The sequence below is a fragment of the Xiphophorus hellerii genome, chromosome 20, assembly GCF_003331165.1.
Source record: "Xiphophorus hellerii strain 12219 chromosome 20, Xiphophorus_hellerii-4.1, whole genome shotgun sequence".
NCBI lineage: Eukaryota > Metazoa > Chordata > Actinopteri > Cyprinodontiformes > Poeciliidae > Xiphophorus > Xiphophorus hellerii.
This window is the reverse complement of record NC_045691.1, coordinates 12881235-12907007: the sequence shown is the minus strand read 5'-3', so window position 1 is coordinate 12907007 and position 25773 is coordinate 12881235. Positions and strand designations below refer to the sequence as shown.

The following is a 25773-nucleotide window of genomic DNA, read 5'->3' as shown; positions in this document are numbered from 1 at the left end:
CAAATTTGCTTACAATAGGTTTATTGTCAATCCAAGGTAATTCACATAGGCTTTCACACGATGTAATTTTCACAACATGTTCACAACACGTGGTGTTTTATATTTTAAGAGCCATTGCTGACATAAAGCCAGTGTAAATTCTTATAGTAAAAGGTTTTCTGTAGTGTCTAAAATGAAAAACCCTTCGTCAGACCTTTGTGCTGTAAACAGCTGTTTCCTGTGACAACAGTGGTGGAAGAGAGCCGCCCATCAAATGTACAATACGCACTAATGAGTTAAAAGTGGCCAAAAAGCCTCAGAAAGCATTATGATAATTTGCTCAGTGTACTCCACTGCAGGTGTACACTTTGACAATGCGTGTTATTATGTCAGTCGTTGTTCGTATGTAAAATGAAATGGAGCTTTAATTGCTCCTGAGCTTCAACCCCAAGCCACTGGTGTGAGTTCATTTCACATGCTGCACTGTTCCTTTCTTACCTTTCTCTTGCTGGCAGCTATAACAGTGGGCAGCCAGCGGCTCTCCCTTGTGTCCATGAGCAAAAACACCACATCATGTTCTGAAATGAGCTTCTCCAGCTGCACCACATCTTTCTGGGCCTGGGAAAGCGTAGCCTGAGAGAAATTCACTGGGTGGCCAGGCATTGGGATGCTCATATTGTAGCCCTCAGCGCTCTGTAAGAGGAAATGAAAGCGGAGACAATCTTATTAAGCCTTGGATGAAATGACTGTGTGTATAAACCCCAAAGTTAACAGAAAACATGCGACTTAGCTTTTATTTTTATTCTTTATCGACAGACTTCCCAAAACCTCCTTTTTTTTTTGTCTCTGTCTCTTTTTTTTTACTGCTACACAATCAAATCCAAGTTTACTAGCTGACTACAGAGTTCAGCTGCAGTCCTCGTACTTTGCAGGTGCCCTACTAACCCACAGGACGCCAGCTGTAGAAGAAATACTAGAATTAAATAGACTCAGCCTGAAGTCGGCTCTTTTTGTGTGTGAAACTGGAAACAAAGGACAACCAATTAGACAAGGACCTGAGCTTTGAGCAACCATTAGAGAGGGTCATGCCACGAGGGAGGAGGGGAGATGCCTTTGTGTTCATGTGTACGAGTAAGTAGGAAGGGGGTAGGTTTTTTAAAAACTTTTTAGAAGGTACAATTTTACTTATTTATTAACTCAACATCATCTGTCCCCCCCGAGTCTGTGTATAAATGTCATGACAAATGCATGTTTGTGTGTAAACTCAACATGCATTTGAGTTTACCCCAACTCAGTGATTCTCCAGTTAAATATGCAAATGTTGTCCTCCACCTTTTCCACATCCTGTAATGATTCAAAGAACTTACACTAAAACTTTTTTTAAAAAGCATTTTTCTCTTTTTTTTCCCCCTCTTCTTGAACATTCTTTTCAGACACCAGGGGGCAGAAGAGGGTCAGTCTAAAAGTAAAAACGGAGCCCAGTGGCCTGCTATTAGTTCCGGGATCTTTTAAAATCAATAAAACAAAGTATTATTCCGTATATTTAAACCGAATTTTCCGTTTACAAGCATGTTATAGAGTCTATGAAAAGCATACAATGCATTTCTAAGACTGAAATGTCTTTTTTTTTTCCAAAAAAGCAAAGCAAAATGAAGCAAAGGGCAAAATACAAAGTCCCTCAAAAAGCATTGAATGCAATACATAGGTGTAGAATCTCCATCTGTTGATATATATGTTACAATTTAAAAACTGTAGTTGAAAGAGTTAAACATTTGTAAAACAAGATATATCATATCTTTTTGCAGTTGCAGGGCAGTTTATCACTTATACCTTTCACAACTTCCATCTTCCTTATTTCATGTTGTCGCAAAAGTGACCTCGCATAATAACCAGTAGTGAGATATCACCTCTTATTACTCTGTTATAACCTTTCTCTGGAAGTGTTGTTTGTGCGTAAGTTGTACTTCAGTTATCTTTGGCATGCTTAATATTCACTGGTAGAACATGCAGCTAGCTTTTAGGAAATTATTTTCACTATATTTTCAAATGTTTTGCGGCTGTAACCCTCTGAAGTTCTGTCTCCCTGCCTTGCCCTGAGAGTAAGTCTTTTTTTTTTTTTTTTTTTTAAGGGCTGATCTTCCGCATATAAACATCTCTGATATTTGAGGCGCTCCAGGGATTTTGCGAGCATGCCCAGTGCGCTTCTCTCAGCAGCACTGGAAACCACTGCTACAGCATAGGAGTCATACCAAGCATAGCCTGCGTGTCAGTGCAGTCGACTTACAGCTGGCTGTGAGGACAACTGACGCCTACTTTTTTTCGCTATTTTTTCTACGCTCTTATCGTCGCAATACGTCAGCTCATATTTAAAGAGGGGGAACAAAAAAAAAATACCGCGACCCATTTAAACAACAGCGAGAGCCACTTTTTTTTTTATTTGTTTTGTTAACGGTTTTTAAGAGAAGTAAAGTTGGAGGCTGGGCCTTTAGCTTTCTGACCGTCGCTTGAAAGAAGGAGGAAAAAGCTGGTCTTTTTTTTGTTGTTGTTTTAAATGAAAGCTCGATAAATGCATCTAACGAAGATGGACCTGTTGAACTACCAGTACCTGGACAAAATGAACAACAACATCGGTATCCTCTGCTACGAAGGTAAACACGGCTGTTTGTGGCCATTTTTAATAGCCGTTTTTAAAAACTTCATACTAGCTGCTGATGCTGTTAAAGCGTGAGGTTGCGTTAACGACGGAGTTGGTCGAAGTTTTCCGATCGGTTCTTTGCTGGTGAGCTATTACTTATGAAACAATAATATGTTTTGTAAATGTTTAAAACCCTGGGAGAAACGGGGGTTCTTCTTTAAGTGTATTTTAGCAACGGTAGCTAACGGATAAGTACGTTGTTTTATGCGTTCTTGGAGAGCAAAAGTTTTTTTTTTTACGTGCTGTCTGATTTATTGATTTTACTTTATTATTTTAATTGAGGTTGGTTAATGAAACTCAGATTGGGTGGAATAACGTTTATTGCGTATGGTGATTTATTATTGTTTTACAGTAGTTTCAGTTGTAGTGTAGTTTAACAGTTTTAGATAAATCAGAATCTGGTGTTCGTTTTTCTGTTCCTGTAGTCATATTTTTTATAGGAATATTTTCCTATCTTTCTATTTTCTCTGGGATAAAGGTTAGAGGTATGTTTGTCATGTAGGTGAAAAGCAGGAACCTTCAACAGTTTAATTCTTGTCATATCCAGAGCTGGATTAACATCTTTTGTGGCCCTGGGCAATAAAACTAGCTTACCCTTAAACTAACCACTGAAACTCAGAAACTCAGTTTTACCAGAAGGCACAAAACATGTCAAACCCTTCCTACTGAAAAATACCATATTATTTATGATTACCAATGGCCAAAATAATCACTTCTTTATTCCAGGTGAACGTTATTATGATAAACCAAATTCACAAAGTAATTACAGTAAAAATGATTTACATACACATTTCTTACTTCTAACTCTGGTAATTAATAGTCTAATAGTGTTTTTAAGTATCTATATAACAACAATAAACATCCATGATTGATTTCAAATTACTTTTTACCTAGATACGTAATCTTGGTATTGTTTAAATGTTTACGTTAGGATCTTTCAAATTAAATAAGTTCTGACGCAAAGCTGGGGGATACCTCAAAGTAGTACTTTTTCAATTTGTAAACACATCAACAAACAGCATATTTTATGAGGCACTCTATTTTAAGTTTTAGGAAAAAGTAGATCAAGTTTATAAGGAATAATTTGAGTGATCTCCTGCTTGTAGACATTATTTGCCATAATCACAATCATACTTCTTTAGAGTTCACTATGGCAAGTTATAATAAATTCCAAAGTTTAACTTTTCAGTTGTTTTTACAAAAAAAAGTGGTCCGAAATGTCCAACCACACCATTACGACATGGTGAAAAAGAAAAATGACCAGTATCTACAACATTTAAATCATTAAATGTGGCTCAGCATTGTTCCAGGAAAGCTGTAGATTCAGCAAGTAAAAAGCTACAGATGCTAGGCCAACCCCAACTACAAATTCACCAATCATGATGGTGTATTTTGACATTTTGATTGATAACTAAACAACATCTCAGGAGCCTTTTATTAAATTCCACATGGTTGGTTATCCTAAACTTGCATCATACTTTATTTTTAATCATCCATTGCCGCGGGCGCCCTGGGCATTTGCCCACATTGCCCCGTGGTAGATCATTTCAGTCATAATACGGCTTCTATGGGGTTGATCATGCAAGTTCTTACCTGTCTTGTCCTTGAGTTGTTCTGCACCTTGGAAGTGAAATCTTCTATTTTGACATAATGGCTTGTGGTTTGGACACGACAGAAATTTTAGACTGCTTCTCAAAAGCTTGCTTTAAAGATGTTGCAGATAAACCTGGGAATGGTCAATAATTGCTGTTAGATGAGCCTAATGTTTATAAAGCTTCATTTGCTTATGTGTCTCTGAAAGCATTTACTTCAACTTGAATCCAGTTAATTGTTTTTTTTGTTGTTGTTGTTGATTTTGGTGAACTAAACTAAAATCTGTCTCTGTCATGTGCCTGCTGGTAAGAAAAAAGATAAAAGAACTGGCTAAAAAGCTTGGTGGTAAAGGGCTTTTCTTTCAGTTTCTTTAAGTTCAAACACATTGAGCCAAGGAAAGATTTGGAAGAATTGTGGGATGCTGTGGGTGCCTTGACTTGTTATTGTATGCATGAGCACACCTACTCAAACACATTTCCTGGCAAACACACATGCATGCTCATACTGGTGCTTTGTCTTTATAGCCTTAGATATATTCTAAAGCCATCACATTGTTGTCATTGTCGACACTTCTTTACAATCTCAAGCATTACAGTGTTTATTAAACATGTGGAGCCCAATCACTTTGAGAGAATTGAATGCTTACATTTGAGTCTGCTATACGTTTATTATGATGTGTTTTTTTAAGTGTTCGTTGAACTATTCTTCCATTCATACATAAGCAGCCATTTCTATTTTTTTGAATGAGTCAGTAGTTTTGTGTTTAATTACCTTCTGGAACTGCATTTACTATAAGTTGTAGAGCTTCATCCAGTTATCCAAACATTTAATCTGAGTTTGATGTTTATGTTCCACTGATTACTGTAAATTTTACTTTCAGCTTTTAATCAAGGTATTTGAAAAGACTCAAGTTTTGAGTCGAGGCCTCAAGACTTGTTAATTTAAGAGAAGAGAAGTAATCTTATGAGGCTGATTAATTTCAGTTCTGAGTTTGGATGAATTTATTTGTTTTTTTTTAAAAAGAGAGGCTACTTTGCACAAATCTGTTAAGTCTTGTACAAAGTGATATATTTAACCCATTTATGTTTGTTTACATGCAGTGACACTGTCATATGGTGCACTGCCAGTTCATGAAAACTCAAAGGAGTCACTTGGAAGTATCTTGTCACTGTTGGATGTCAAGTGATTCTCTTTTCTTGTGTTATTTCCAGCTAGTACTAGTTTCTGGCTTTCTTTGACCTCTGACCTGGCCATTCCAGTTTCTACCAATTCTGATTCTCGTCCTCCCAAGTCTGAAACATGATACTGCAAGTTTTCGTAGATGGTGGTTTTTGAATCCGACATGAAATGAAGATTATCATGATTATCCCAGTTCACAGTACCAGTGAACGCTATACCAAATCACCCTTTCATAGCTTTTTAAAAAAAATGAAAGTAAACACCACATTCTGTTGATTGGTGTGTTGGAAGACAGAAACAGATAGTGTTCTTTGTTTTGATTCATTTATTAAGGTTTTTTTTCTGTAATTGTCCTGCCAATCACAACCAGAGACAAGAAAGGTAAATTGGCTGATTTTAATCTCTTGACTAGTACATCTTTAATTTCATATTTGTGCCAAATTATAAACCTATTGCTTCCACTTAATTTCACAAATGAAATTTTTATGCTAAGCAGGTTTTAGTCATGGCTCCCTGGTTGGATGCCAGTGTTTGAATTGAATGATTACCCTAAAAAATGTAGGCACTCATTTTTATATTCAGTTTTTCTGGCCCTTGTTGGCCAAACAGTGACGAGAGGCATGTAATACAGAACTAGTGATTATATTGTTGAGCTGAAAACAAAATAGTTGCTTAAATTGTACCTCAAAGCACTTTTGTCAACTTCTTTGAAATACACTTAATATTGGATTTAAAAGTTCAGCTTACTGACACGAGAACATTATGTGCACTTTTTATTAAGGAAATTGTAAAATATCTAAATAGTTAGAAAATTAAGCAACCCAAAGATTAAGTTACAAAGAAACGTTGTCAAAAATAACTATTTTGCTGTTTAAGAAAAATAAAAAAACAGAAGACTAAAACTTTAAGAATCCAGGAGGGATGACAGTAAGCTGAGAGTGAAGAGCGGAAGGAGGCAGACGGAGGGAGAGAGAGGTTCACCTCAGTTTGTAATCCAATCTCATCCTGATTCCAAGCCGTTTGAAGTTCTATCAAGAGAAAAAAGCTTTGATCATGTAGACCTAACGAACTGGGAGACCAGGCCGGGGGGAAATGGAGTGGAGTTTAACTTCAGAGTGCTGTTTTCATTCTACTGTTTTAATGGGAAAAATATATGGCAATTTTAATAAAAACAAACCACATTGAAAAACTGGCAGTTACACAGAGCATTTAATCCCAGATGTAAAGTGTATGCTCCTGCTCATTTTTATATGAATGAGGGAGTATTTTATTCTTTTCATTCTGTAATGGTAGGAGGTGTTATTTTCTTGTTCCCCTCTGTCCTTTGATTCAAAGTTAAATTGCTAGAAATTGCACAAACTGTTTTGCTCCTTTGTATCATTGTTCTAATGTCATCGTGTCCTTCTGCCTGTTTCTTAATATTCTTCTGCCTGCTGTTATCAGCAAAGAAAATACACCGAACATTTTCACTGTTGAAGTTCTGGGATGAAAAAAGGGGCATAGAAGTTCAAGTGATTCATATTCCGAGTGCAAGTTGATTTATTTTGCATGTTTCAATTTGGAATATTTTTTCTACCATGAACATATCTGACATGCACTACTGTCTACTCACCAAAGTTAGAGGTTTGTCAACTGCGATAGACAGCTGAATGAGGAAAATATAGGTTAAATTGGCACGTTTATAAATTTGTGCTTATTTTAATTTATTGAATAGTGTTGCTTTCGACCAAATAAAGAGAAACACATTTTTTAAGAATAAGAGTTCAGTTGGCAGCACTTTTTAACTCCCTAAAATGTTTTTCTTGCTTTTTTGGGAAACACTCGCCACTTTTCTCTGTGTGAAACCGTGCTCAACAATAAGAGTGTTTATCTGCTGGATGCTGATTGGACAGTGCAGTGTCACACTCTTCCTCCTTTATTGCTATCCCTCTACCCTGCCAAAAAACAATGATGTCACCCTTGTTGCCATGGTCACAGAATTGCAAGCAGGAACATGCCAAAGATGGGGGAGGAGCTGCTGCTATGCTTCTGAGGGCATGCAAAAACTAAATATACATGGAGTTGTGCAAGACATTTTATTGGATGTTTTATGACCTTGATCTTTTTAGTGTATGTGCTCTGTTGCCTTGAGTGATCCAGTGATTCTCAGATAAGTTGAGCCAAATTTCCATCAGATTTTATGACCTCTTTTTGCCAAAAGCTGTGCAGAATAAGCATAAATATTTATAGCAATTTATTTCAAATCGTTTAACCATTACAAAGCTGCCACTCTCCATTAGTTTAGGTTTAAATGTGTTTCTACAATTCACAAATAAAAAACTTTGCATAGGATTTGATCAGCGATTCATTTTAGTACTGTTTTTTTAATAGAGGATGGTTTTAAACTGAAGTAGAACGGTGCAGGTGAGAAGTTTCAGTATAAGCAGGAACCTGTCAGAAAGGGAGAATTAGTGCAGACTTTGTTTTGTTTGTGGTGAATTCAGTGAGATGCTTGAGGCTGAACGAAGCAGTGGAAAGTCCCCTTGCTGAGACTGAGCCAGTAGTAGTTTTCCTTATCCCTTCTTGCTTGAACTCCCACTCACTGACAACTCTGTAGGCCCTCTGTACCAGGACAAGGCTGCGGACAGAGAAATAGTTCACACCACACACGTGTATATGAAGTCTCTCCACAGCTATTTCCCCCACAACGTTGCTGACCAGATACGCTGCTGATGCCAGGGGTCTATGCCTCGCTCAGCAAACTGAAGAAGTCAACATCCAAAATTTCAGCTTAAACAAGTTGGACAGAAAAACTCTGTCTTCAAGCTGCATTTGCAGTTTACCTGTTTGAAGAAGCAATATAACAGTTAGCATTTGGACATGATTTATATCACTTAGAATAACTGCTGATTATAAGTTTGGTAGTATAACTTTTGTGCTATTTGAAATAGCAAAAGTCACAGCCAGTGGTGAAGTTTTGTCTTCAATTCATATGTACATATTTGTCTTTCTTCCTTTTGCAGGTGAGGCAGCATTAAGAGGGGACCCCAGATTCCAGTCCTTGTCGCTATCCTCGTCTTCCTCCTCGTCATCCTCTTCTTCCTCAATCTCCAGCCACAGGACTGGCCCTCCTCCCATCAGCCCCACCAAGAGGAAGCTCAGTGGGGACCAGGGGGACAGTGACATGGATGACAATGAGCACGTAGCTAAGATGAGTCGCCTGTTTGTTGCACAGCTGTGAGTACATACTAAGATATGCTCAAATGATACACTCATATAAGATTTTGAATGTCACTATTGGTCTTTATCTATCCTCTTTTTCACAGACTCCATAGTTATTGGAGTTTGTTAGTGGAGTTGCCTCATATTTACCAGATTGAGTTTTGCCTGTGCTTGCTAAGTGTTTCTGTTGGCTGAGTGAGCTGCAGCACGGGGCCGTTTTCTCAGAAGTCCCAGTTTGGACTCCAGGATTCTGTGCCAGGTTTAGGTGGTTCTGCAGAGTAAGATGCCTCTTAAAGCTGGATCTCAATCTGAAGGCTGTGAAACAGTCAAACAGAAAGATAACTCGTGTAATATTTCCACATTCCCACTTCAGACTAGGTGGCCATCAGGACTGAGTCATTCATGGAGACTAGCCATTACTATTTATTACAAACAGACCAGTAAGTTTTAGAAAGAGCTGTTTCTACCAGTTAGTCAAGATTTACACAATTGAAATGTGTAAAGACACACAGATTATTGGACATTGCTAATAATCTGCGCGGTCTAAACATAAAGCAAAAATAATGTAAGTTATATTATAGTAAATAGTTTTGAAGCCGTCAGAAAATAAAGGATTTACAAAATCATTCCTCTTTATGCGTTTTTTAAAATTAAACTCCAAAAAGTATATGCTGTTGGTTGATATGTTCATAAACCTAAAAACTCAGGGAGTTAGTTTCTTTACCTTCCATGCCAAAAGAAAAAATAAAAAGAACATTTTCCAGTATTTGACCTACCGATTGCTGACCAGAGCAGAGAAAAAGAGCTTGAATCTGATTTCTAGATGATGGATTGAGCTGATATGTAAAGAACAGAGCAAAGAAATGAAGCAAAGTTAGCCAAAAATAGTAAGAGCATACAAAGAGAGGTGTAGTTATTGTTTGTATTTATGTAAATTCTAGTAGATTGTAAAGAGCATTGTTCTGCCTCCTCCAAATACTTTTTATGTTTGTTTTGGCACAACACATGATCACTTCAGTCTCAAACAGCAGATTATTCAGAGGACTCTAGTTCTGTAAGTCCTTTCAATCAGTGAATCTTTGTAAAGGTTGTTTTTTTATGTTTGTTTGTTTGACATAGAAGTTGATGCTTTGGTTTGAAACAAGACCTAAAGAGAAGAGGTTATTTGACCTGGTTCCTGGAAGGGCTCATATAAAAATCAAGTTGTCGTCTTGATCTGTGCTGTTATCTTGCTTACGGTTAAGAATTATCTCTCCTCCTCACTGTGTATTGTTCTCTGGTTTGTCACTTTATGATCCACTTTATATGCACTCTGCGGTTAAATTTTCATATATTTATTACCACTTGCGCCTACTTGTGCATCATGAGTTGAACAAGTTCAACTTGGTTCTGGCAGTCTGAGTCAAATTACCAAAGGACTTATTGTTCTATCAGCTCTCATTTTGCCACAGTCACTTTCTCTTGTATCCGTATCTTAGCTTAGAGTATGGTTTTTAAAAGATGAAACTGTTGAAGAAATGACTTTTAGGGCTTTTCAAGATTGCTGTGCTGTCATGGCATCCATAATTCCACAGTTTGTCATTTGATCTTGAAGTGAATTGATTTCTAAGGGTATTGGTTAAGCTCCAACAAGTTAAAATTTCCAGTTGCCTTGCTTCAGCTTGGTAGAAAATATAGAGCTTTAATTGTTATGGAGATACATTTTTACCCTGGAGACCTTGTTTCCTTTCACTCAGCCTTAGTCATTTACTCTGAAGTTTCTCTAAGGACATACATTCTCTGGTAAAGTCAACTGCTGACTGACTTGTTGAAACCAGCCGCCAGAGTTAGCCTCTGACTTGAAGGCAGTGTTTACACTGGAGTGGAGAATGATGGGTTCACTAATTCACACTAAAAATAGTTTGTAAAAATACTTTTCTTAGAAAACACTGCAGGATGAATACCACAAGCACACGTGCATCCACGCTGATATGCAGAGGGGGCAGCTCAGCTGCATGTTGCTGAATGTGTAAAATTGATTGTAAATTTTCTATGTATGCTGATAAATGGATGTTTGTGCAAATTAGTTTTTAGTTTTCTTCTGTATGTTAAGTCAATCATATTTTCAATGTTGACACCGGTTTCATGCCCCAGAAATGTATTTAAAGCAGATGTTTTGTTTATGCAGTTAGTTAAATTTAATAGACCTACTAGCATGAGAATCTAAATAACCTTGAGCAAAATATTACTCAGTATTCACAAGAAAATAGTAAGCAAGATAGTATACCATGTTTTTTTAAAAATTTAAAACAGAATTGCCAGTCATTCCTAATTCTGCTAAAATTACATAAAATTTAATTTTATGTAATAATAATCCCATCTGTACCATTTATTTCTGTTTAAAGAATTAAGCAACAATAAGGAGTAAGCCCTTGCTAGAGTTAGTAGTGGTTTTCAGTGGTTTATTTTGAGAAATAGATATAATTTTTGCTATTCAATTCCCAATACTAGCAGATTTATAACAAGCATACCCAGCTGATGAATTAGTAAGTTAGAATTATCTGCTGTGATTGCCAGCATGCAGATGTGCTGCCAGCAGCTAGCCAGCTGTGGTTTCCTTGATGGAGTCATGGATGGATGAACTACTTCAGTTTCCTGGCCATGGCTGTTGGTGTTTTTCTTGACTATGTATATTTTTCTAACAGCTTCATTTGTTTTTGTTGTTGGCAATGACAGTAGTTTTGTTTTAGCCAGCTGGCCAGCAGTGTGCAGAAATAGGTGGCGGGGAAATCCTCAGATTTAAGAAGATGCCTAGTAAGAGGAACCTGTGAGGAGATAAAGGAACATTTTAACTTTTCCAAACTTTTACTGTAACTGAATAAACAAGAAAAACAAAGTTAGTTAACTTTGAAATCGAAAATCTAGCTCTGATGTATTTGTCTCAGCAGTCTCGGTCTTATCAGTACAGTTCCACCTTTTCATGAAGTAAAATATATTAAAATCTTTAAACCCTGTTTGGGCATTGACAGTTTTAGTGGCAGGATCTTTTTCTGTACTGAGACTGCATCTGCTTCAGAAGTTATTCACATGTATTGCATTCTGTTGCCCATACGTGCATGTGCGTGTTCCTATTTGTGTGTGCATCTGTGCATCTGTGTGGGGTGAGGTCAGACAGCAGGGAATACTTTCTCATTTTCTCTGAGGAGTAGGAGGAGTCTTGAACAAAAGAAGCCTTATCCTGCCCACTGGAGCCTGCAGACTGGAAGCTTGCTGCAGCCTGTTTGCCTCTGCACCACTCTGGAGTTTCAGAGCCGCCAGTATAGAAGTCTTCAGCCATCTCATTTTTCCTTCAACTTTAGTGCCAGTAACACAGCCAGGTATTGTTTTGATTGGAGAATGTTAGATGAGATATAGATAGAACTTTGACTCCCAGTAGAAATGACTCCTGGATGGAATTACCATTTATGAAAACATGATTTCTTTGCTCCGTAAACAACAAATAAAGCATGACTGTCAATTTGATAGTCTATTCTTGAAGAAAGTGTAGTTTTCATTTCTTCCTGAATTTCTGACATATTCACATTGTATTTATGTCCTGTACCCTTCAAAGCTTATCCATGCAGAGATGGTGGCTTACAGCAAGATTACAGGCAAGTCCAGTATCTCAGCATACAGAAATACAGATGCCTTCTACGGGGAACTCCAGCAAAAAATTTTTCTCAAGGACGTTACTCCAGAGGCTTTGTTGGGAGAAAATAAGAGGCCAAAGTTATGATGTGTTAGTATGCGTGTCCAAGCCTGGGGAAGTCATTGTTATGCTCTTGTTTTACATGAGACTATTTATGTAATCAGCATATGAGGGAAAGAGGGAAGGATCAGGTTTTTTTCTTCCTTTTTTCAGCATGTGTGGCTTTTTGTGTTCATGTTGTTATCTTAGCCTTCTTGTGGTTGTTCCATATTCAATAAGCTCCAGCTCCGATAACCAACCAGTTTCTCTGCTATCACTTAGCTGCAAAACCTGCCAGATTTCTCAGTATTTATGTAGTATTAGGTTGTCAGAATTTACTACCAGTGTCAGAAAACATGTGAAAACTGGTCTTTTATTTTTTTCCTTTAGATAGACACACATTGTTGGATTAAAATACAGAAGTTTCTGTTGTTTATTTTATAAGAAATGGTTCAAATATTACATCAGCTCAGTTATAAAGATTCAACAGAATAAACTGGGTTAAGATCTTCATATACATTATAGGAATTGGTGAATTCACACTGCTTCCTGTTTTTTATGTATCTCTGTCTATTAGGTCTTTATTCTTTCCAGATGTTTCCTGTCTGTATCTCTCTTTTTTTTCTCTTCTAGAATTTATTCAGTAGGAAGTGAACATGTGCCCAACCAAATATTTGCTGGAAAGATTTTTCTGAAGACTTTAGAGCAGAACTGTGAGAAGAAGTGTAGAACATTTATAGCCCCTGTGCATTTGCCACAAGAGAAAACAGAGCTTTTCCTTCAATAGCTTGAGTTCTATCTCAAAGTTTCACTCCTAAAACTTGAAGACAATTTTAGTTTTTGCTTTATATACATGCTTCTACTTTTGAGTCGTTGAAAACGGGCCCAAAACAGGTATTTTTGACCCTTTCAGTCATTGAAATGCACAATTGTGATCTGAAACTTGAGGTTGACTTAAAGATGGGGTGCCATTCTACTGGCTCCTCTAAAACCTCTACTTACTGACAGATCTGAGTGGTTTAATATTGTTCAAGATATTGTACCGTATCATTTATGTACTGAGGGCTTTGAATTTCTGGGTTTTAAATTAAGGGATCCTGCAGTGAGTCCCAACCACAGTGACTACCACTAATGCCATGCTGCACAAACCCAGGACTTTATAGGACAGACTCAAAACAGATATTTGCTCTGTTTTATTCTCCTGCGGAGTTCATTCTGATGTTCAGTCACACGGTTCATGAAAAAAGCCGAATTTAAAAGATTGTCATTGCAACCTTCACTTTGAGAGTAAGATGCAGCTTTGCTGACCTAATGTGTAGTAAATATTGGTTAGAATTTGTCATTGGGTGTTTTTTTTTTTTTTCTCATCCATATAAACACGACTGTGTGTGAGTGTCACTGCTGATATCCTTTCATTATACATTTAATAATTAATAAGCAATCAGTTGGAATTCGTTTTTCTTTTTTTATCGACTTTGATTGTTGGGTCAAATAGAATTTCCACCATTTTCTGTTGATAAACTTTCATGCATGTTTTGTTTTTAATTAAAAAAAAACCAATTGGATAAAGGCTAGGGCTACTTTTATGAGATGAATAAACACAGTTTTGAATTGGGGAAAAAGAGTATTTTAAAAAGAACCTTCAGCACACTTTTCTGTTTGTGTCATAATCCTGGAAAATATTAAAACTTTCCAAATCTGAATCAGTTCAGGATTCAAAGAAAACCAGGAAACAATATGGAAACAATCCAACTCTACAAAAATATACATGTATATGTTTATTTTCCAGAGACTGTTCCTTTTTCCCAACTAAAGCTCTTACTGTCTGTTATAATTCACCTCGTTTTATCTCAGGCCCTTGTTTCATGGGCAGTTCTCTATATCTGCCCTAATGTCCTCCTCCTCCGTCCTCCCTGTGTGACCTTTCAATGAGAATTGAGAAGTGAGTAATGGAGACAAGGACACAGGTTAGGCTTTAAAAACCTGAACCCTGACATGAAGTGTGAGTTAGTGGGTAGTCACAAGCCACAGAAAGACGAGGGGGCAGATTGATTCAACAGCCATGCCATTCATTAGGCAGATTTGTTAATCCTCAGTCACTGGTTCCTGTGACGACTGCCCTCTTGTATGAGGATGTGGCCATGGCTGTTCCTTGGCAGTGATGACAGTCAAACTGTGACTCGTCTGTCTTCTTCCCTCTAGGCTCGGGTATTGGTTACATCTGGAGATAAAATAAGAGTTGCACAACACACCTATTCTCTACATGATTTAGTTCAAAAAGCCTCGACTTTTTTTAGTAGAACGGAAATGGATATTGATGCCACTAAAGAAAAACACATGAGCTTGTTGGTGAGCAGTGAGCCTGGGTTTATAAAAGTGCTGCCAAGTCTATCCCTCAGTTGACCCTCAGGAAGTTTGCTGCTGATTGTGAGAAAAAGAGAGGGGGGAGCATTAGGAGAGAAAAAGAGTGGGGGGTCTCTTTGCTCATGTAAGCTCTCAGCACAAATGAAGGAAACTACCAACCTCGCTCGCGCTTTCAAGAGCTAAAGGTCTGGACCATTCACATGCAACTCCCCACTTCCTCCTCTCTCCTGTTTTGTGTTCGCTGTTGTTTGTGGAGGATGGTGCTGTGGACTCCAGATGCTTGACCCAGCAGTCAGGTTGCCTGGTCACATGGTCCTACAACTGTTTATCTGAACTTGCTTTGCATCCAAACACACCTTAAAGAGCTCCTCCTGGTTTTGTACCACAAAGTCTAATGTTTGCTCTCACAACATAGTGAAGCAATCTTCACTATTTTGAGGAAATGCCTCCACAAGTTATTTGGAAAAGAATGAAGTTGTTTTTCACCCTCTATTATAATGTAGATTGTTTGCAATAAATTAGGTCACTTTTACTCAGTTGACCCTGAATAGTTTATATATAGAAAATAGAGTGAACTGTTAAAAGGCCAGTTTTATTGGGGGCAGGGGGAAAGTTCCCACCTACCATCAGATATATTGAATCTGAACAACTGTGAGTAAAGCTCAGCTGTTTTGTTAGGATTTTCCAGATGATTTTTCCAGACTCAATTTTTATACCTTAGCTTAAAGCAATGGTTAGTAGACCAGTTACAAAGGATGGAAATGTCCTCTTGTTCAAAGTCATCAGTCAAGAGAATGGTACAAAAAGACCCATATGTCTTCCGTATTCTTCACATGTCTAGACTAAGGAGAAGCTGGATTGAATAATTTATTTCCTGTCCTGGCTAATACCTGCCATCACTCTGCAGAAGAATGTTTCCATTTATGATGAAACCCAACTTGAACTTTTAACCCACAGCTTCTTAGGATATATTTATTACCAAATCAGCCATGCACATCACAAAAAGAAGAATATACCTACAGTCAAATGTGGTGGTAGCATCATGATGTGTGGGTGAAATTCCCAAACCTCACAATTTGAGAGGTTTAGAGAACTTTGGCAAGGTGTAGTGAGCAGGTGGAGCCCGATAGATTCAGAGGATTGAAGACTGAATGCTGCAGTTATATCACAAGCTGCTTTAAACAGGGTGTTGGCATGCAGGCATAAACATTTTATCTCCTCCCTTTCTAAAAAGAAAAATGTTTGGATTCTTTTAGTTGTACAGTATGTGAAAAACATTTGATTTACTACGTTCTCTTTTGCATCACAGAAACCTTTAATAAGGATGTGAATACACACATTCACATCCTTATTAAAGGATTCTGCATGTCTGTGTAGAAGCGAGGAGGTCAGTGTGTAAGTTTTGTATATAAATAAGCCCACCCCCTCAACCCGTGAAGTGGGTATGCAGGTGGAGAGAAATGAAGAGCTGGAAGGCAGTACAGTACGTTTTGCTCCCTCAAATTGGGCCTCAATGTCAGAAGGGAATGGAGCAACACAGGAACGCACTCGCATACACACACACGCACACAAGGAACAAGGACCACATCTGACGCACTCACTGGAATAATCACTACCTGTTAAACTGCAAGCAAGTCTGCACAATGTCAGGTATAAACGCTGTGTAACAAACATATCAAAGTTATTATCATCAGAGCTGGAAAAAAACAGACCAAATGTGTATTAAGTTAGTGTTGTTACTGTAAAGTCTTATCATCAGTTCTGGTTTTCCTGGGATGAGCTCACATTTTGGAGAGAAGAGAGAGAACTCTTTGTGGCCAGTTGGGCTTCCATGACCTAATTACTCAACCCACTGTTGTAGAAAAGAGGTTTAGGGAAATGGAGCTAAACCTAAAGGGGAACGTTTCTAATGTGTTTGCAGATTTAATCACATGTTGACAGTAAACTTTGGCTGCAGTTTTTTTTTTGTTTTTTTTTAACGTTTTCATATGCAACGGTATTAAGTGTGCTGGCTGCTCCCTCCCTAGAGAGAGATGATGCTGAGTTTCTTTTTCTAAGGAAATTGCTTTAAAGCTTTGAACTTGCTGCCCATTTGTCCCTTTGTGCAGAGATAAGTTTGGAATCCTTCCATGTTGGATAAATTTAGGCAACAGCTCCCCTTGCCTTGCTCACATGGAGACAGTGTGTGAAAGAGGTTGTGATTCTATCGAAGGGGCTTATCAACACTCCAAGTAATCTGAGAAATTAGTGTTTGAGTTTGTCAGATCATTACTGTACTGTCATCTTTTAATCTGTTTGAAATCATTACCTGATTCCTCTTTCTTCACTAGTTTTTCTTCTGATTTTTTTTATGAATCAACAAATATGTCAAACAATTGGAAAACTCACTTTTTGATTAAATTCAATTTAGGTGTTGTTGCTAAGGTAAAGTGATTTCTTCTTGTTTCACAGGAAACCGACAGACTACCGCAACTCCCCTGTTGTGAAGGACCATCGGCGGAGTCCCAGTGAGCGCATTGTGGTTCCTGGTCATCTGGGGGTCCAAGCCAACCACCTGTATGGCCACAGCCACCACCACCACCTGGCCTCGTTAGCAGGCATGGACCAGCCTTTGGCGCTTACCAAAAACAGCATGGTGGAGACGCCACGCAGCAGCACAGCAGCTATGGCCTCGGTGCCGCACACAGTCAGCGCAGTGGAACGGCAGCAGGTAAAATGCACGTCCTGCTTCTTCTGACTCCACCGCTGAACACTTTCTGAAATAGTTCAGTTACTTAGTCATAATCTGACTAATGTACTTTTGTTAGCCTCGCTTCCTCTGTGGGACTTTTTTTTAAAAAAATTGGTGCAGAATTATTCTGTTTGCATTTTTCATCCCACCTTTTCTTGCATATTTGCTGGGCAGCATTTCTTAGAACTCCTATTGAACACAGCGCCTTTTGTTCTCTCAGAATCGTCCATCAGTGATCACGTGTGCTGCAGCCAACAATCGCAACTGTAACCTGTCACAGTGTCCTGTCTCCCACAACGGCTGCTCCAACTTCACCAACAACTACAGAAGAATCAACAGTGAGTGCAAACACAGTTATGAAGAAATGTTTATTATCAAGTGAATTGGGTACTTTTTGAAAAAACGTGGATTATTCATCTTAGAAATTATGCAAGGTTTATTTAAACAAGCCAGAATTTCTTTTTTTTTTATGCTCGGTTAATATCTGGAGGTAATGAAAAACCCCTATTTGAACTAACCATGAAACACACTAAACTGAATGTTTAAGCTTTGCTTTTTCATTACTTGCTTAGTTCATTTAGTTATGTAAGCCTACATTTTCAGTAATTTGAAGAATTATTTTAAAATACATGGGTAAAGTTTAACACGAGATATAATTTCCATTTCATTACTGCTATTTGTACCACTAAGCCTCCTATTAGTAATGTAGAACGTACTTTAAAAGTTATCTGCCATCTTGAATATTCAGGCTTTTACTTTGAAGTGTATTTTTATTTTGAAAGGTGAACATAATCCCTTTTTATCTCTGCTTTAGTTACTTTAGCTATGTTGTATGGAATATTGAAGCCTTTGTTTTGGATCGTACTTTAGAAAATAATATTTTATTTGATATATCAATGGTTTTATTTTGAAGAATAACTGCAAACTCTTCAAAGCAAACCAACATGTAGAACCGAGTTTCCTATTTAGAACATCTGTTTTCTTCAGACAATCAGTCTTCTTTCATTGCTGGTTTAGGCCAATTAGGAATTTGGATCATTTGCAGTTCACTGAGTTGCTCTCAATGAATCTCTATGGCTGGCAGTAATAACTTAAACATTCTTGTCTGTTATTTCAACACTTAAAAAAGTCACTTCAAGCCTCCATGACTTTCTGAGAATGTTGTATTTTCTTTGCCATAATAAATTTAAAATGGCTGTTTTTATGATCCCACTGGGATTTCAATGATCTCATTGAGGTTAACGGGGAAATTTAAAACGGTCTTTTTGTGTATATAAAAAAAGCCCCGAAAAGTAAAGTAGATATTTCCAGTGACCTAAAATTACTTGTTCTTAAACTAATTTAAGGCAATAAATTGCCCACAGAAAATCATAAAGCGGAATATATGTGGGATGTTTCTCTTTTCATTATCAAATTGGTAACCGAGAACTACTTTTCTTCCAGCCAACACGGCCTGCGACCCTGTTATCGAGGAACATTTCCGTCGCAGCCTTGGGAAGAACTACAAGGAGCCTGAGCCCACCGCCACCAACTCTGTGTCCATCACTGGCTCTGTGGACGACCACTTCGCCAAGGCGCTGGGCGAGACCTGGCTGCAGATCAAAAACAAGGGGAGTCCCTCGTCGTCCGGCAGCAGCCCAAACTCCTCTCCCGACAGTCGCATGGTCAATCACAACCACTCCCCGTCTGTGGTCTCTTGAAGGCAGAGAGGATCCCCCCCCCTTCTCATCCAATCATCTCAGCTCCAAGGTCCATGCCCCTGCCATTTTGGTCTGTCACCAGCTCCCAAGAGGGACTGCCTGCCTGCTGGTCTGCTAAAAACAGCCAAAACCCTCAAGCCTGCTCAGTCACTGTGGATCACTCAAGCAATAAAGACATGCTCACCTCCCTTCCATTATCTGGCACTGCCGGACAAAAATCAGTTCTGACTGAGGAAGATTCAAAAGCGGAACATGACTGGTGCATCAGCTTGCTCCTTCCAGTTTTTCATCATCCCTGCATTGTTGGCTTGGAGCTGAGCAAGTGTTTGTAGTTTTATGTACATAAGAAGAGGAAAGACTGTTTTAATTATTCACTTTCTTCTTTGTTTTTTTGTCTGTTTTGCTAACAATAGTTCTGTAAGCTGATTCTGTTCTGACATGCCTGGCCTTTTGAATGAAAAATGAGAAACACCTTAGAATGCAATCACAGTCCACTTTACCATGCTACCAAAGAAACCTCAACCCCTGTTATTCAGTGCCCACCTTGAAAAGCACACACACACACGCACACACACACACACACAGCCCCTCCCCTACACCTCACCTGTCTGCTGTACGGGAGCTCTGGTTGTTCGGCTGTTGTATATGACCTTAGATGATCGACTCAGTCTGATTTGCACTACTGCTTAAAAAGGTATGGGTGGCATGTCAGGGTTGTAATCTGACTCTGAACACACTGGGGCTTAAAAAGTGTATTTTGATGCAATCACATCTTATCTCACGTGTTGGAGCCCTGCATTGATTTCCTAATAACTCCCGTTTAAAGTATACCTGAGATTAGTTGACTTCAATATGTGTGTGCAAAGTCTTGCATGCATTGTCATTTGTACAAATGCAAACACACTCCAGTTAGGTTGGGCAGTAGAAGCATGTTTGGTCACCTGCTACAAAGTGCTTTAGATAGACCATGGGACTTTGTTTGGACAGATGTTAATTAAAAGCAGTAAAGGGAAGGTGTCTGTTGCTGTCTTGAAGCCAGGCTTCTGATCTGTGATCAGTCTCCAGCAGCACCTACCTGCAGAATGTCTGTCCACATCGTGAACTCTCTGAAGGCAGGATGGGGTTTTAACAGACTAAATGTGGGAAAGTCTAGAAATGTATCAGCATCAAAGTGTCATCATAGAAACTACTCTGAGCTTCCCTCTAGTCTAAGCACTTCTCAGGTGAATTTATGTTCCAGCGTATTTTACAACTTCGTGATGTTGTCTAAGATTACATTTTAAAAGTGTGAGAACAAAGGATTGGAGAATAAGCAAGATGGAAATCAATGCCGGTAATTCTAATTTATGGAGGGAAAGATAAACATTCAAATTACAAACTTTCTATTGCCCAGTTCAACTTTAAAAGTGCGTATTGAATATGAGATCCAGATACGGGGTGGAATTAACATTGCCCCTGAGAACTACCCCCCTGACGCCCCTTAAGTTAAATTTGAATGACAATTTCTATCAAATGAACAAAACCAGAATTTGTTTTCTTTCAACATCCGACCTGAACGTTGGGCTCCACTGAACCGTCTACTTTGATGTGTTTCAAAGGCGTTAACTGCTGACACTGATTAGGGGATAGATGACGCTGCACGTCACTTTGTGGTTTCCGAAAAGAAAAGAGGTGGGGGGGAACACAGCCTGGTTTTCTGATTGGGGGGGAGAAAGGATTATCATAATCTCTTCAAAGACACCTTTTGTTTATGTGACTCTTTCTAACACCGGTGTTAGAATTATACTTGGCTAACACCCTACTATCTTTGTGCCCCCTCCTACAGACTGTGGTTTAATAATTTCTAAGGTTTTAAAGGTAAATTAATGCTTTTACAGGTGCATGTATTTTGTTTTATTTTTAAATAGCTGGTATCTATTAGGGTTTTTAGCATTTCAAGCTTAACTATTAACCTTTTTTTTTTTCATTGAGACGTTTGTTGTTACTTCTTTTGTTGTCAGTAACAGACATAGACACTATACACTCACTGCTGGGTCAGTTGTACTCCATGTTATTATTATACTTTTGTATTGTTTTTGTTTGTTTTCCATTAATATTAGTATGGTAACAAGCATCTATAGTGGGGCGGCCTCCGGACAGGCTCTGTTAGGTGATGACGGCTTCTTCTCTCAAAACCGTCTGGCACGACGACGTCTGACGTCATCGTGTTGGGCTGGCTCTGGGTTCTGCTGTTGGTTTGGGTTTTAATCAGATGTTGATCCATCGCTGGTACAGGATGCTACAAACTTCAGTGTGAGACACCAAGTCGATCCAAACTGTCAGGTTTTCATCAGAAGCATCTTAGCCTAACTTTTGTTACACCCACAGAGTCTACCTGAGTACTAGGTAGTCTCAAAGGCTTGAATACATTTGGTGATGTATTCTCTAAAAACGTATCATCTTCATTTTATTGACAATTAAATACATATTGGAATTGGAGAACTAAACAGATGGCAAACTAGCTTTTTAGCTAACAGCTCTTTTAACCTCCCTCACCTGACATTTTATGCTTTGATTTGGTGTTTAGTGCTTTCTTTTCTCAAGAATGGCTTTGTTTCGCTCTTCAGCCTAAATACATTATATTTTGTAGTACAACCTGCCCCACGGTGGCATACATTCCTCCAGTTGGAAATTTTTACAGGCCTCAAGCATCTTTAACAGCAGCCAGCGTTCCCTCCATGCAGCTTTCTTTTATCCAGCAGATTCGTTTCAGACAAAAGGAACAAACTTACTTGGGGTGCCATATCATTTTCAGCAACATTTAGAGCTTTTGTTTGAGAGACCTAGACTTGTAGTAGTGGTATGGAGAATCATTTCATGTCACTGAGCTTTGAGTTTATAGATGAGGTTTATTATTGTTTGCTGTTAAGCAGTCGGTAGTGAGTATGGTGATCCTACAAGGTTCCAAAGATGGAAGGGGTTCTCTGGACTGTCCACACATTCCATCATCAGCTGTCAAACCAGATGGGACGAAACAGAAATCCAGAAAGATTTCATGAAAGGAAAACAGTTTTACAAGTTTTCTGTGACTAGTAAGGTGAGGCAGGCAGGATGGGGTGGCGAAGACTGAGCTGCAGGAGCTGTGCTTTTGTTAGCGCAAGCTGTGAGTCACAAGACATTCATTTGGCACTTAAGAGTCTACAGTGCTGTAAAAATGTGAGTCCCCCTACAGATTTCTTTGTTAGATTTTTAATATTACCAGGGAATTTATAAAAACAATCTTTGGATGATTTTATTTATGCTTAAGGTAAAACAAGAAGAAGCTAACCCTTCCCTTCTGTCAAAAGGTAATCACTCTAAACCAGAGTGCAAACCACCTTGAATGGCAACAACTGACTGACTCATTTACAATGCTATAGAAATAACCTGATTATTTTTCTTTTAATTTGGCCACATTGACGACTCCATGCATGAATGGCCTAATAAGCCATACTAAATCTCAGTTGGATTGAAATCCAAACTTTGATTAGGCCACTTCTGAACGCTGGGCTCATTTTTAACTCTGATCTTTGACTGAGCCATCTCGGTACACTTTAAGTGATTGAGGATAGTAAAATTGAACATTTTACATTTACTCCTGTTTTGTTTATCTGATATTAGAATTGGTTTGTTCTAGAATATTTAACTGTGGCAGAAACGGAAGAAGTCTGTAAAGGGTTAAATACTTTTACACAGCACTGTACTTTATTTAGAGTCTCACGGCAACGCCTCTCCATATAAATCGACTGTAGCGAGTGCCTTGCTAGAAAACATGAGGGAAAGAGGCTAGAAGTCCAGAGGATTTTAATTTCTATCATTTACTTATCATTTCACTACCACCCTGTAGGTAGGAGGCGAGAGCTATGCTTTGGCATGCACTCCCTACACACTGTAGGAAAATCACTTAAAATACTTTTTTTATATTAGGTAACTATAAGACCATCATTACGCTGTGCGTAACGAATGTACAGAGAAAAAAAATCGTAGGTATTTTTTTGAGGAACAATTAATTTGTTAATGATATGTAGCTATTTAATTGTTTTTTTCTGTCCTTATATTGTAATCATTGCATTTTCTTTTTTTGTGTGAAAAAAGTTGATCTTTTTTTTGTCAGTAGAGTTTTGTTTGTCTGGAGTGAAGGTTCAAGTGCAGGAACACAGTAAACGTATGAAACCACATTAGGCCACACAGATGTGTCATCGACAATCGCTGCTTCCACTCATACCCGTTCGTCTACATTCATCAGAAATCTGAGACATTTGAACAAAAACTTAACTTGGAACTCATTCTTTTTCTCTTTTGCATTGACGGAACGATTACCATTAAAGTGCAAAAACAAAAGTTACTGGCAGGTACATCTAAAATGCATGTAAGTCTTGCTCTATGGATGGAGATTGAATCACATTTGAATCCTTTATTTTGATCCAGGGCATTTTTTTTCCCCCAATGATTTTAGGGGTAAATTAGCTGTGAATCCACCACCACAGTTTCCACCTTTAGTAAATCTTTATCAAGTTGTACATTCAGCTGACAAATCAAAGAGGAGTTGGTCTTCACTCTGATTGCTCCACATGTTCCATGTCTGATTTTTGAAGTGGAAGTAGCATGTACTTAGTGGTAGTAGTACTCTGAACTGTAAAATATAATGTATCAAAAATCAACAAATTTTGTGGCTCTGTGTCTCCTACTCAAAAGGTTTTGGCAGGCCACCTTTTTTGTACGTAAAGTAGCCTTGATGAACAATAAAGTGCTTTTAAACCACAGACTGCGTGTCTCTGTCCTGAAGCTCTTTTCATGTGGTTGTGTGAAGAGTTGGAGACATTTCTGCAACTAAACACACGGAATGTGTGGAAGGATGTCGAGTGCATATAGTTCCATTACACAGAAACCACACAGTCATCTAAAGCTCTTTGATGTTAAACTGCGAGGAAACTTTTTATTACACTTTTTAGGTTAAACACTAACAGAAGTGAATTGGCTAAGTAGAAACATTATTCATTCACAATTTCTGCTTTGCTTTTAAACACTGATCTCATCACTGAGCTTTTTTTTTTTTTACTCAACAAATAACCCATTACAATTTTTACAGATCTTAAGACTCAAACAAGTTTGCAGACACAAGACAGTGAAAAGTAAAAATAAACAAAAAACTTCCCGCCTGCACAGAAATGTGTGTGCAGGTTTTCTCCCAGGAATGATCTGAAAGCTGGTTTTCGTATCAGCTGCTCTGTATATGTTTGGGTCTCTAGAAAACAGAAGACGAGATGGACGGATTTGGCGAGTCCTCGGATGTGTTTTACCTGATGCTCTTCTTTTCCAAGCTGAATGAGCAAACAGATGTCAAAACCTTGCTGACAGAATCAACTAAACTTGTTTATTGTGGTGATCGTAATTTAGAGACAATTCAACACTTAATTTTTGCAAACATGGTTTTACACACCACAATAAGCTCAAGCTCTTTGTCCGCTTGTGAAGAATTAGTTTTACCATTATTACTCAAGTGTGACGATGCACCTTGTGTCTAATATACAGAGCTTGATGTTAGGTATTGGGAAGAATATTTTTGGAGTGAAATCCTCCCTCTGCTCCACCCTTCAGATGCTCTCATCGTCGCTCATGTCCCAAATCTGACGAGAACAAAAACACAAAAGAAGTCTTTCAGAGATAAAATGATTAACGAGGCAAAACAAAGCAGCATTCAAGAGATGTCAGAGAAACTTCCAGGAGACTTTTTTCTTTGAAAGCTCCCGCAGAAGCAAGTGTTTGGGCTTTAAAGTTTTCCTGCTAACACTTTAATGTTACGTTTACATTCTGGACTCTCGACTTGGTATGTTCCGTCTTCACAAACATCCTGAGTAAATAAAGTTCAGGCTTCAGAAATACTGTTTGCATGCTTTTATCACCAACTGTATGAGAAACTGAAAGCTGCATTGCAATAATACAGAACAAATCCAGTGAATCATAATGCAAACTAATGCAGAGCGAAAAGGGATTTTGGTAATGTACTACACAGGATTCAGATTTCTTCTAATTGTTAGAAATATTCAGAGCCTGGAGTGCTGCAGATTTGGAAAAGCTTTTCAAAAACATTAGTAAAAATTACTCCAAGTAGCTTTCTGACCTGGAAGTGACACAAAAACACAGAAGGACCGGCTTTTCAGCAATGTCGGTAAACAAAAGCGGCCTTCTTATGGCAGCAGATTCCTCACATTCCCCCACTGTAAAGCGTAATTCACATACCTCCTCCAACACCGACTGGAATGCTACACAGACTGAGACACATCTCTGACACACATACGCTGCATTCCTCGACTTCACTGCTCAAAGAGCTGAGACATAGCGTCCCAGAAAACTAAGGAATCCCCTACCAAAAAAAAAAAAAAAACACCACTAATATGGAGAACATCAAACTACAGGCTGAAAGAAACCACTGAAAAAAGTTTATTTTTATTTGACCATTTCTAGATATACTGTATGTCCCATTCTATAAAATACTGGCACATCTTTAAAGATACTGTTTCAAACTTTGTTGAAAACAAAAAAATGTCCAAAAAACAAACAAAAAAAACCCCAAGAAGTGCAGTATCTTCAGACCAATAACATCAAC

General features: G+C 38.3%; 3 protein-coding genes across 3 annotated transcripts in view; 1 reads left to right on the top strand and 2 right to left on the bottom strand.

The window, feature by feature from the left end:
• LOC116710095 (ubiquitin-like modifier-activating enzyme ATG7) overlaps nt 1-668 on the bottom strand; it is a 55898-nt gene extending 55230 nt beyond the window's left edge. The window contains exon 1 of the mRNA XM_032548919.1: nt 478-668. Coding sequence (XP_032404810.1) covers nt 478-654 — 177 coding nt within the window. The 5' untranslated portion in view covers nt 655-668. The remainder of the gene's footprint in view (nt 1-477) is intronic.
• A 1749-nt stretch (nt 669-2417) lies between these two features.
• On the top strand, nt 2418-23929 carry vgll4b (vestigial-like family member 4b). Its single transcript, XM_032548736.1, has 5 exons — nt 2418-2627; nt 8449-8662; nt 17169-17427; nt 17669-17786; nt 18892-23929. Exons 1-5 carry the CDS (start codon nt 2546-2548, stop codon nt 19146-19148), a joined length of 930 nt encoding a protein of 309 aa, XP_032404627.1. The 5' UTR covers nt 2418-2545; the 3' UTR covers nt 19149-23929.
• Nucleotides 23930-24065: 136 nt separating this feature from the next.
• atg7 (ATG7 autophagy related 7 homolog (S. cerevisiae)) overlaps nt 24066-25773 on the bottom strand; it is a 78023-nt gene continuing 76315 nt past the window's right edge. Inside the window, exon 19 of the mRNA XM_032548735.1 lies at nt 24066-24793. Coding sequence (XP_032404626.1) covers nt 24761-24793 — 33 coding nt within the window. The 3' untranslated portion in view covers nt 24066-24760. The remainder of the gene's footprint in view (nt 24794-25773) is intronic.